Here is a 13646-nt window from a genome sequence, read left to right on the forward strand (position 1 = left end):
ATACAGTCAGACATGAGCCTTAGGTCTCTGAGGACAGGATGAATTAGAGCAGAGAGACCTAAGCTAAGGACTTCAAGTAAGAAGCCTGTTGCAATAGTCCAGGAATGAAATGATAAACTAGGGCTGTGGCTGTGTGAGTGGAGAAAAGGGGACAAAAATGAATGGGAAATGGCATGAAGGTAGAAATGATAAGATCTGGAGACTGACTAGCTCTGTGGGGTGACAGGAAGGAAACACTAATGCAACTGTGAATCCAGGTGACTGCAAATATCTCCCTGATAGTACCCAAGTGAGGATACCTTGATAGTAAAAGGGAAATGCACAAGAGGAGAGGGTCATGGGGGAAAGATAGTAGGTTTCATTTTAGACATGCTGAGCTTGAATAGGAATAGGTATCTGGTTGAAGATGTTTATATATGCATGACTGCAGCTTAGGAGAAAGATTAGAGGTGGATATATAGATTTGGAAATTTATTATATGCATATGAGAACTGAACTCATGGGAGTTGAAGAGATCACTAAATGAGAGAGAAGGAAAAAAGAAGAGGACCCAGGACACTCTTAAGGGATACTGAAAGTTAAGTGGCATGGCATAGACCAAGAACCAGCAAAGCAGTCTGAGGAATGGGCAAGGTAGGAGAAGAACCTGAGGAGAGCAGTGTCTTAAAAAACTAGAGAAGAGAGAGTCTCTAGGAGGAGAGGGTGATATACAATGTCAAAGGCTGCAGAGATTTCAAGAAGGATGAAGACTGAGAAAAGGTCATTAGATTTATCAATTAAGAGATCACTGGTAATTCTAGAGAGGGCAACTTCCATTAAATGATATGGTCAGATGCCAGACTGCATAGGGTTTAGAAGAAAGCGAGTGAAAAGGAAGTAGAAGCACCTAGTACAGATGGCATTAGCACCTGGGGACACCAGGAAAGGTTTCATGTAGAAGGTGGTTTTTGAGCTGATTCTTAAACAACTACCTAAATGCTGGATCTAATAGTCATTATCTCCCTTGACCTTTGAATGGCATTTAATGCTACTATGAATACTTTCCGCCACACCCCCACATTCCTTAATAGTCTCTTGTTCTCCATGCCACTGCTCCCTCCTATTTCTCTTATGATTACTTCTTGGTCTCTCTCATTTGTCACTTTCTCCTTTTGCCCCTTAAGTAGTGGCATTATTAAAGTCCTGTCTTTGACCGTTTTTTTTTTTTTTAATCTCTCTATACTCTCTCCCCTTATCTAGTTCCCTCCTATGGCTTCAGTGATCCCTTCCATATACTCTCAAAGCTATAGCTGTACTACAAGCCCCAGCTTCTTCCCTGAATCTTTAGGCTACATTTTCAGCTACCAGTCAAGTCAATTAGATGTCTGTCAGTACCACAAACTCAACATGTATAAAACAAAATTCATTATCTTTCTACCAAAACCTGCTCTTCTTTCTAACTTTTCTACTTCTATTCTCCTAGCTACTTAGATTTGAGTGCATTTATCTTTGATACACACCTTGTATACATTAAGCTCTGTTATTTCTGTCTTTGAAATATTTCTTGCAATAATCCTTTCTTTCTACTCCTAGTCTCCAAGCCCCATTCAGTTCCTCATTATTTCTTGACTGGACTATATTCTTTTCAAATCTCAAAACCACCACATAGCTGTGAAAATTTTAGTGACATACATATATATATATATATATATAGGTCTGACCATATCACTTCTCTGCTTAAAAATGTTCTATGGTTTTCCACAGCTTAGTGAATTAAATACAAATTCCTCAGGTTGACTTTCAAAGCTCCCTACAGTTTGGCTCCAATCTACCTTTTCAGCCTTATTTTGAAGCATTTTGTCTTGCTTTCTCTAGTTTTCATGCCTAGAAGGGATCCCCTTTGCCCATCTCCATCTATGACAAATAAATTCCTTCCCTTAAGGCCCAGCTTAGGTGTACCTTCCTTTTAGATGTTGTTAGGGTACATGGCTCAATAATACATGGACCCTCTCTCTGGACTCCTTCTTCTCTGACTTATCTCTCTTGAGAGATATCTGTCCTGAGGTCCTCCTCATCTGACTGGTAACAACATTCCCAAGATCACTATTTTGGAAAGGATTCAAGCTTTGCTTAACCTTACTCTCACCTAGACTCTCTCTCCAGATTCCTACTCCTTACCTACTACCTCACTCATAGACAGTAAATCTTCCTTCTTTTCCTGACCCCTCCCTCCTTACTGATACTTTCCAGGTCTTCTTTATGTGTTATTTTCCCTCATTAAGATATGAACTCTAGGGGCTGTCTTGTTTGCTAACACGTGCACATAATAAACATTTAATAAATGCTTTCTCTCCTTCCCTTCTTTTCTCTTACTCTCTCAATAAATGTTTTCTGAATCAAACTGATGATGGCATGGAAGAATGATACATCTATATTCGTATTATATATATATGTATATTGGGAATAGCTCTGAATTATAGTAATGCACTGGTTACTGACACTGGCAAGTGGAACCCTGGCTAGAAGACCTAGAACAGGAGATATTTTTAAATGATCTATCTGAAGCTTTGACAAAAAGGAAAGAAGCATCATAAATCGGTATGAAAGAATTTTGGCTACAGAGCAGATATGATCAATTTACAGTCCATTGACTAGGCAGGTACAAAGGTTAACTGCTTTCTAGAGATTCCCCAAATTTCTTACCCCCTGTGCTTTCAGTCTACAGAAATTCTAGATCTAATGCTGAAGGAAACTGATTAAGCCTCTAGTTTAGATTGTGTGTTGAATGGCTAGCAAAGAGACCCAAAATTAACTTGAGATTTATGTTTTTACTATGCCCCCTCCCTTAAATCTATCATTACTTCATAGAAACAGAATAATAATTTTAGAGTTGGTAGGGACCTCCGCATCACTTAATCTAGCTCATACACAAAAAAGAAGGCCCTTGACAGCATGTTTGACAAGTAGTTATACCCATTCTGTATGAGACTCTCCAAGGAGGGGGACTTACTGCTTTCCAAGGCAGTCCATTTCATTCTTGGATAGCTCTAATTCTAAGGACATTTTTTCTTATATCAAATCTACATTTGCCTCTTTGTGACTTCCACCTATTACTCTTGGTTCTGTCCTTTGAGGGAACAACAGAACAAGTCTGTGACCTCCTCCACGTATGTGAATACAGCTATGATGCACCTGTGTCTTTTCTTCTCCAGATTAGAGGCCATTTACCATTGTGATGAATCCTACATGCTATGAACCACAAGGAAATTTGAAGATAAAGAGACCATCTATAACAGGATGATCAAAAAAGGACTTTACCAAGGTGATGCCTGAGCTAAGCATGAAAGGAAGATAAGGATTCTGCCAGGCAGAGACAAGAAGGCAGTGTACTGCAGACATGGGGCATAGATTGAACATAAGCATACAGATAGGCAATGGAATTTCACATTTGGGAAATGCCTTGTAGTTGAGTTTGGCTGGTACGCAGTTCATGGGGTAAGACAGAGCTGGAAAGCTAAGTTGTAGCTAGACTGTATAAATACCAGGTGTGGGGATCTGCAACAAGAACCTGGCTATAGAGAGCTGCTGACTAAGTTACAGAGCAGTTGTGCTCTCTGTCAGCAGAGGCAAGGTGCTAAAATGACAGACATACCCTTGCAGTTCGGCAGTATAAATTAGGCAGGCCTGTGAGTTCAGGAAGCTCTGGGTTATAACAGTATGTCAGTTTCACAGCCAGATTTTTTGCAACAATGGTTTGATGCACAATGAACCATTAAAATTCATTAACCTAAATTCCATAAATCAACCATGCAGATTAACTGAGGTGTCACTGTATCTGGTTTGCCTTGAAACATAGCCTAAGTTAAGTTCCTCTTCCCTTTCAGCTGAACATACCATTTACTCTCTACTCTGATGAAGAATGATGCAAGCTTTCACTCTCAGCTGAGCAGATCTGTTGTTTTGCCATGTGAGGAGCTTCTCAGAAGAAAAGTACTTTGCTAGTTTAGTGTGGTCATGAGCAAATCAGTGACTTTCTCCCAGCTTGCACCACTCTCTGTTTCTTCTTTGGTAAATCAAGGGAGAGGACTCACTGGGATTTCTAAGGCCCCTTTCAGGTCTAACATTCTAATTCTATGACTTCCAGCCAATCTCCTCTGCAGTCTAATAAAGAACCTTTGATACAGAAGGATATGATGTGATGGGGTATCTGACTTTGTCCAGCTGAATATTTTCATGACTTCTCTAAAAAACATTTTTGTTTTGTTCACCCTTGTTTGTTTAGGCAAGAAATAGTTGTGCCCTGTCCAGCATTATAAGTGGTTCTTTCTCAGAGCGTGTGCGAGAAACTACAAGGAGAGTTTCACAGCTCCTCGATTGTGAAAGGTTTCTCCTTCTGGCTTCTCAGCTTTGGATCACATTTCTAAAGTGTGTTTTCTTCCCATCCCTTTTGCTAGCAATAGTGTGTGTGGTTCTAAGATATCCTGACCCTTCTGAAACCTTTCCAGGTGTCATCAATGCTTTCTTGATCTCCTGGAAGAAAAACAAAACACCTCAGGAGTATAAGCTACATTGCTAAGTGGAGTTAAGTTCTCTGAACCTGAAAAATCTTCTTAGAGATTTTGAATGGACTAATAGCCAAGAAATTCTCCTCTTGTATCTCCTCTCTTCTCTCCCCCAACCCCAGTGCAATATCTCATTAAGATGGAGCATAGGGGTCCTTAACTTGGCATTCACTTATCCCTATGGGATATATGGAAAGATTTCCAGGGTTCCCTGAACTTGGATGGAGAAAACAATCACATCTTTATTTCAATATAATTTATTTCCCTTATAATCCTATGCATTTAAAAATGTTATTCCATAGGCTTCACCAGAGTGCCAGAGGGGTCTATGGCATACACACAAGAAAGGTAAAGAACTCTTGATATAGCAGAATTTTCAACTGATGAGGTAAGAAATTCTACAGATATTCATTGTGGCCTCTTCTCTTTCAAGGCCTGTACAGCACATGGTTTTGAATCTTGGCCCTTTCCACTTACTACCTGTACAACACTGAGCAATTGACCCTCCGGGCCTTGATTCCCTCATCTGTAAAATAACAGTTTGGACTAGATGGCCTCCAAGGTCCTCTTCAACTTTAAATCTGTGTTCTAATGATTGCCTTCTACAATACAGATTTTAAGAGGCCCTTTTATTTTCCACAATTCTTATTCATAGCAGATAGAGTTCATCCATTACATTAAATACCAAGTACCTTGAAACTCAGGTCAGTGCAGTTGCATGGTTACATGTGCAGATAAAAAAAAAAAGGATGAACTGTGGACTCTCATTTCAGTGCTGTCTGAACATATTTTTAGAGGCTACTTGGTGCTTTTGGTAAAACCATGAGTCTTCACAAGGCTCCATACTTGGACTGAACTTAGGTAATGAATGTTACATGCTTAACTTTTGAAGCTTTCCTCTCACAACTTTGACTCCAGCCTACTTGAAAAAGCAAAATTAGGTAACAGAAAAAGTATGTGGCAGAGAGGGGAAAAGAACACTAAGAATCGCAAGACCTTGGGTCTGGTTCCATCTCTATCACTATCTGTATCATTTACTTTGGACATCCAACTTTTCTGTATCTATTTCCTTACCTATAAAATTGGAATAATACTGTATTCTTTATAGAGATTTTGTGAGGATAAAATGAGATAGCAACTGTAAAATTCCATTTTAAGGTCTACTGCATTAAGAACAGGTAAAATAGGGGCGGCTAGGTGGCACAGTGAGTAAAGCACCGGCCCCGGAATTGGAAGGACCCAAGTTCGGTTCTGGCCTCAGACACTTAACACCCACACACACCCACACCCACCCACCCACACACACACCCACACACACACAAACTAGCCGTGTTACCTTGGGCAAGTTACTTAACTACAACTGCCCTCCAAAAGGCCAAAAAAAAAAAGAACATGTAAAATAGTATAACAATTCTAACGACCATTTTTGCTTTTTCTTCTTCTAACCTACTATCCCACTGTTCTCTTCATCAATTTGGAGTCTTTCTGGCTCAGCTCTTCATTCTTTGTTAGCTCCTCCTTTTTGGCTCCCATAGATGACTTGGGAATTTAGAAGGATATTTAAACTTAGCTTATACATCCTCCAAATGATTGAAGGTGGAACAAATCTTCCTCCTCTGGGCTTTTCACTGGCCCACCGCCTGAGACTTGCTGGGTACCTTATAGCTGCATTGCAATATTAAACAACTGAAGCCATAGCTTGAAGGTTTTCTATTTGTCCACCAATACTCCTTTATCATAAACATCAATAACATGAAAACTTTCTTTAGCAGGAGGCAAATTGCTTAATTTGCCTAAGAGAAGAGAAAAACTTGTTATAAAGGAGATGATAAATTAAAAATCTATAGATGAAACCTAAAAATACAACTATATGACCAAATCATATGGGAACTTTGCAAAAAGGATTTATTGTAGTTTAATGTCCCATTAAGTCAATTTTAATTAAACATGTATTTTTAATAAAAAGTTGGGGGTAAGATTTATATTCTTCCTCCTTGTGACTCTGACTCAGATTTGAGATGGTAGAGTAGTAACCTTCTCCAAATTGGACAGTGACCTTTTTGGCAAGTCCTTGATGACCTAAATAAGCTACACTACACTGAGGATAAGGGCATAACAAAGTCTGAAGCTGTCCTCCTCATCTTTCTAGGGTTGCACGTAAAGGTTCACTCACCCCTTTAAGAAATTCCTTTCAAACATAGACACATATAGTTTTTTTTATAACTGGAGTTCCAAAGAAAACAATCTGCTTAGAGTACTTTCTGAAACTTCTTTTACTTCAAATCACAACACTGAGTACTGATTTAATTGAAGCAAATAATTTGTTTTTTGGATCTGGACATGTGATTTCACTGGTGTGAATACAGATCAGCATCTCCTTTGTAACTTGTGGCCTTCAAGGATTTCCTGGGGAATGCCTTTCCCACCTTCCCATAATCAGTATGTGTCAGAATCAGGGCTTGAACATGGGTCTTTCTGACATTAGGGTTAGTCCTTTTTTCAGCTGCCTCTCAATAAAGTATTAATTTCATATCGTAGCCATGCACTGAGTCCACCCATACACTGTCTTTGTGACACCACTCCATAGCTACCAGGAAGCCCTCTCCTTATTATCTCTCTTGTTTGTTGGCTCTTCCTAGACTGAACAAGGTTCCATTTAGATCTCTGAATCTCTATAAACTTGTACATATACCTCATTTTATTCCTTTAATATTTCTGGGTTTCTTCAATCCTTTTTCTCAAACGCTTGAGTCTGATATTGCTATACCATGTGGTTTCCAGGGAGATTTAAAAAGAAATAGCTGGATACAGGCATAAAAATGCAGAATACATGAACAGCCGGCTTTAACAATCACTGTGTTTGTGAGACTTTCTGAAATACCTGTGGGGACTTGTGAGAACGCCAGCTGTACTGGTGACTGTGGAGACTGGCCAGCAGAATATTTTCATCAGTATCCACCTGGCCAAACCGCAGTGTCTCCTGTGTGTCATTACAGATCACAAAATGGCTGAAGACCAACTCCTCTACCTCAGGGCATTGGTTCTGAAAGGAAAAGAAGAGGAAAGCCGACGTGTATCAGATTAATTGCAAGATGTTTGGCAGCTGTCTGCCCAGTGGCGAGAGTTACAAGACAAAAACACGAAAAGATCTTTTGTCATTAGCTCTGGTACAAAATATTCTATAATCCCAAGCATAAGCACTGAGTGTGTGATGTACACACACACACACACACACACACACACACACACACACACACACACACACCCCTTAAAGAGATCTAAAAAGTTTCAAGAATATGTTTTGATTTATATTTTTGCAAAATAAATCATACACCACAAAAAAATAAAAAGAACAATGAGATCTCTCAAACTTTTGAGGTTTCTTCAAGTGAAATTAACATGCTACAGAAAAAAAAAAAAGCTCTGTGGGCCAGTGTTCTTCAAGTAGTGCTCTAAAAGTAAGCATGACAAAGTTTGATTTCTTCTCAATGTGACAATAAGATCTGTTACCAAAGTACAAAAAATTGTACTCTTTCGAAAGCAGTGACTGTTTGGATAATGAAGCCCTCCAATCCCTTATGGAAGAGTGTGAATGTGTGAGTATACCTCCTCTGAGAGAAAGACAGAGAGAAAGCTGTAGATTTCCTTATGCTGCTCAGGGATTTAGTTTACAAGATTGATCAGGTCTAGAGGCTGCTTAAAAGCCAGGGTTTTTGTTTTTTTCAAAAGTGGTAAAAGCAATCACCAGTCTTACAGAATGTCACTCCTATGAATAAATATGTTTTAGCCAATGTCCAGTAACTGTTGGACGTCAGTTATTGGCAAATCAGTGTTGAGTAAAGTGTTGAGTCTTTCTGATGACCTAGCTGTCCCTGTGAATTCAAGCAAATCAGAGAGTCAGAGAATCTCCGAATTGGAAGGGACCTCCAAACCTATCTAGTATAATCCATACCTAACAAATAAATAAATAAATAAAAATCCCCATTATGGTGTGCCAAACACTAGTCTTTGCCTGAAGATCTCCAGTGAGGGGAGACCCTTGAGGAAAACTATTCCAATTTTGGGTAGCTCTAATTATTGCTAAGTTTTCTCTCATATCAAGTCTAAACTTCTCTCTCTACAACACTCACCCATTATTCTAGTTTCTGTTCTCTGGGACTAAGCAGAACATATCCAGATTGTTTTCTTTCCAAGAGCCTTTTAACCACTTAAAGATGGCTCTTCTGTCTAACACTGAATTTTCTCATATCTAGGCTAAACATACCTCATTCCTTCAACCAGTCCTTATGTTGTATGGTCTTGAGCCCCTTTGCCATTCTGATGACCTTCTTCTGGATGTTCTCCAGATTATCAAGATCCTCCCTAAAAAAATGGTACTCAGAACTAACCAAACACAGTAATGCAAATGTGATCTGACCAGGGCAAAATGCAACAAGACTGTCACTTTCCTTGTCCTGGACACTGGGGGCACATTGATCTCTCTTGATCTTAGAGGGCACACAACCTACCCTTTAAGTCATTCCCTTGCTCACATCATGTGACCAGTCAATTTGCTTTTTCAATCACATCTTTTTTTTACGAACTTGTTAAACTTATTAATCAAGTTCTTTTGATATTAAATATTCATCCTTTTCCTTAATGTCTCGAATACTAACATAAGAAAACAAATATGACTCCAAGTTTTAGCTGTCTTAAAAGTCCTGGGATTCAAAACTTCTTTTTAGTAATGATTAGTGATCTATTTATTAGTGACACTGAGGTTAAGCTACCAGATGGGCTCTGAAAAAACAACAACAAAAAAGGGGAAAAAACCTCTTGCTTCCCTTGTCTTTACAATTGACCTTTTAATAAATGATGAGGGGTTTAGGAAAAAATGTAAATTAAAGAACACAAGGGGGTTATTTACATTTTTCTAAAGACTACAGAAAGTCTTTGGGGCACTGTTTCACTGTACTGACTCTTCATCTGTGAAGTTCATTTTAAGTGTAACAACTGTAAACACTTCTTGGAATGCTGGACATAGGATAACATTTTTAAAAGAATTTCATGTGACATCACATACTCTGAATGAACCTGAGGGTGCTTACTTTAATTTGATAATTTATTTATAATTTATTGATATTAATTTAATTTGATAATTATTTACCATAGCATCAATACTCCTGGTAGAGTTTAGAGTGTCAGAGATTAATTTGTAACTAAGTGGGACAGGGTTACAGTACTGAATGAAAACACCCCTTGAGTGCTAATTTGCTCAGGTTTCACCTGAAGTTACAAAGCAAACTGCATTTGATATTCTGGGACCTTAATCTTGTATCAGAAACATATATCATTTGCCAACAGAGAGAAGAAAAGGAAGGCAAAGCTAGAAAAACCAGGACTTGGTGAAGGCTTCTGTTAATTTTGAACTCCTGACCTGAATGTGGATGGCCAAATGGCTTCATGCTTCAACTGTCTGGCCCATCTGCATTATCTAAAAAATTATTTATCTGAGATATCAATCCAGTACAAATATGCAGAAACTCAAATCGTGTCTCCTGCTTATTGAGTTCATGTTCTGGTTCGCAGCAAAATCACTGTAAATGAACATGGCTGCACAACAATCTCTGTGATTGGGAAACTGTACTTTCCCTCTAATGCAGGTAAAGCATACACAGAACATCTTAGAAACCATGACTTTAAGAACCTTTCATGAGTCTATTTCCATGTCAAATATCTTGTGATTTCAAAAGAGTACATTTTAAATTTACTTTAGAATACATAAGGTTAGATGCCCACCACATTAGAACATGGTGGCAAGTACCCTTGACATGGGAGGAAACGAGAAAATTACAGCAACAATTACAGAAGTATATCCTCTTGTGGCTCATGTTAACATTGCCAAATCCCTGTATAAATCAGAACCAACTATTCATAGAATGTACCTGTCAGCAATATACTACGTGACATATGGCTCTACTTAATCAAATATACAATTCAATTTTTTTCCAACTCAGAATACTCCTTCCAGGCACCGTGTTAGTCAGTCAGTCATTCACACTCTGATGTGGTTTAAAACATTTAAATATTTATGCACCATATTTTATTTATATGTATAGCTGTGTCTAAGAGAATTCTTTACCCTGGGAGGAAACTGATATTTCTGAAGGCCATTTTGCAGTAGTTGCCACACATGGGTCTTCTTATAACAGGCACTGATGCTAAGTAAAAAAATCCTGGGTTTAAATGCCCTATCAATGACTCTTTTATATTTTCTATTTTTGTTTTTTATTAAATGCATTGTTCAGAATATGACAAAAAAACCCAGAAATTGGAGCTACAAAGATTTTTTTCACATTGCTATTTGAACCAGCTGTAAAGATTTAGATCACACTAGCTCTTGTTTTACGCATGTCCTTTGCAACAAGAAAACCATGGAATGCCCTTAAAAAAGAATTTTTAATATAAAGCAGATGTTTTATCTTCTCTTACTTTGCTATTGTAGTGCCATGTTAGGTAATTAATTCCTCAGCTTTATATAGGTCTTCATGCATATAAATAGAATGATTTGCTCCCATGACAATTTGATGGTGAGAGAACTGAAGGACTTCTTTAGGTCGATGACAAACAGAAGGACCTTATACTTGGGGAATGAAACCCCAAATGCTGCATACAAAAAATATTAGGGGAGTGACTGTCTGGTCTCAAGGAGACAAAAAAGTTCTATTTTTAAAATTACATTAAAAATTACTAAAGGACACAAAACTACTCTGAAATTTGTGTTACTGTCACATGATGCAGTTATATGAATTACATGCTACTGGGAGCTGAAGGTACCTAATTTCCATTAAAATTTAAATGTGACAGACATCACAAACATTTTACCTCTTTTCAATATGGGCTGACTTATGGCAAGGGGTAAAAGTGAAAAAATATTAAGGAACAGTGGAGCGTAAAGTTGATTCATGTAGTCAGCCTCCTCGTGATACACTGAAAAAATGGAAAGTTAACAAAGGCAAGGGAGAGAAATGACACTGTACTTGCTTTTTCATACAATTCATCCTTGTGTGTGTGTGTGTGTGTGTGTGTGTGTGTGTGAAAACATGAAGTGCCTGACAACTGAAAGACCCACACTGGTGTTTCATTCCTTTAACAGTCCCTAGGATTACACTAAGTAGCCTGATTGGAACTTTGGCAAACTGAAACTATAAAGTACTTGGAAAAAATTCTGGGGAATAGGGTACTTTATACACAGATGTGGCACATTAGTCACAAAAATGTGGGTATAATATCCAATGCATGTGTAGAGGACCCATATTCTCTAGAGTTCTAAAAAATAATGTGGGTTGCTTTGCCAGTGTGGAACCAGGCGCCAAATATTCCACTGCCCATTTGCTTCATTCTGTCACACTGTAGTTTGGTTTTTACTTGTCTGACATAGCATCCAATAAACATGGTCACTTTGGAAATGGCTATGGAATGTGCGTACCTGTTGCCAAGCTTGTACTGCAGTGTTTAGAGAATGAACTGCATGCTGCCCAAAGTTTACAAATATAGAATCAACTATCACAGTACAATCCAGAAGTTTTTCTGCTGCCTCGCTAGAAACAGCGATCTGTCCATAGATGCTGAAGGGTTTCACCACACTCTGCATGGTAACATTTCTGCACTCCAGAAGTTTGCAATCAGCTTGAGTAGAGAACTGGAACTCTTGACAGACCGATCCATCGTTCCACTGCCTCAGATAAATATGTGGTTCTCTAAAGGAGAGAATCATGTATTCTAGCTCAGCTGGCACATTCTTGTCAGAGATGAATGGCTGTAGGTACTGTGGTGACACTATGAAGAAAACAAACAAGAAAGGGGGAAAACAGATTTAGAAGAGGTAACCATACATTGTGGGGGAAAATATATGAACCTTCAGTTTGTAAAAAGAAGCTTTACTTTGGAAAAGGAAAACAGTGTGATATATGGGGTTAGATGACACTTAAGAAAGCTGAATTTTAATTTTTTTTTCTAAATTGAAATAAGGGCCTACTGTTTAAGACGATATGTTCCCTTTTCAGAAAGTTTATTTAAATCTAGAATTGAATTTTAAAATAAAGCCTTACTGAGGCTGCAGTTAGCAGACTCTCTTCTCCCATCAGTGCCAATCAATAATTCCCTTACTCTCACAGAGAAATACCGACAAAAAGCAAAATTCCCAAAAGGTAAGGAGAATTTCATAGAACTACCTTGCACATCTTGACCACTCTAAAAAACACAAGTTTCTTTAAGAAAGTTTTTTTTTAAGTAGCTTAATCCTCCCCCCCCCACTTTTTTTTTTTTTTTTTTTTTGCTGAGAAGGCAACATGCTTACCAGCAGCTGTGTTTGGTTTTAATCTGATTTTTGCTTTTTCCATTGTGTGTAAGTTGAAAGTCCTAACACCTGGTATCAGAATGCACTAACTAGAAAGCTAGAGTACAGTCAAAAATGATTTACAAGTAACTATCTGATTGGGAACATTAACATTAGGAAGTATGTCAGAGGCTATTCTTGGATCATAGAAAAATTTAAATCAAAACTTGTAAAACTGCTTAAGTTATCTGAGGTATTTGTCCATCTCCTACAGACAGTGTTCCTGCATTTGAAATCAGGCAATATCCTGAAGTACTTCTGGAATGTCTATGCCATTAATGCAATGACACAGCACACTGAACAAAAACAGATGCATCTCTTTCAAAAAGATTATAATTGGAATAACAGTGAAACCTGTAATTCTTGTAGATTTCTCAAAAATCCTTATTACAGAAGCTCCAAAGTCTTAAAGCATTTCAAGAGTACTGTAAAATGTACTAGCTTAATGTATTGGTGGAAAACATAAAAGATCTTTAAGCTTTTTGAAAGTAGAGGGAACACCTGCTGGACATGCCTGTTGCCTCATGTGGCTACAGCTATTGCTGCTGGACAGACTTGGCAATGCTCCTCACTCTTCCAGTGAAAATGAATGGCACTTCTAAAAATAGGCAGTCCCATGGGAAAGGCAATCGGCAACCACAGCACTCTGGGCATTGAAGGCTCCTAATACAGGCAACAGAAGGCATCAATTTGAAACTGAAACCCTTTTCCTTTGCACTTCCTGGAAG

At 38.3% G+C, this 13646-nt stretch overlaps 1 protein-coding gene across 8 annotated transcripts in view; it reads right to left on the bottom strand.

The window, feature by feature from the left end:
* The window catches only part of VPS13B (vacuolar protein sorting 13 homolog B), a 1080499-nt gene that overhangs the window by 111758 nt on the left and 955095 nt on the right, over positions 1 to 13646 (bottom strand). For all 8 annotated transcript variants that reach the window (XM_069081095.1, XM_069081089.1, XM_069081092.1 and 5 more), the window contains 2 exons: positions 12010 to 12359; positions 7423 to 7584 (listed from right to left, as the gene is read on the bottom strand). In XM_069081095.1, coding sequence (XP_068937196.1) covers positions 7423 to 7584; positions 12010 to 12359 — 512 coding nt within the window. The remainder of the gene's footprint in view (positions 1 to 7422; positions 7585 to 12009; positions 12360 to 13646) is intronic.

This window comes from Petaurus breviceps, unplaced genomic scaffold (genome assembly GCF_028583685.1).
Source record: "Petaurus breviceps papuanus isolate PSGF00001 unplaced genomic scaffold, PetGlider_PUasm1.0 98, whole genome shotgun sequence".
NCBI lineage: Eukaryota > Metazoa > Chordata > Mammalia > Diprotodontia > Petauridae > Petaurus > Petaurus breviceps.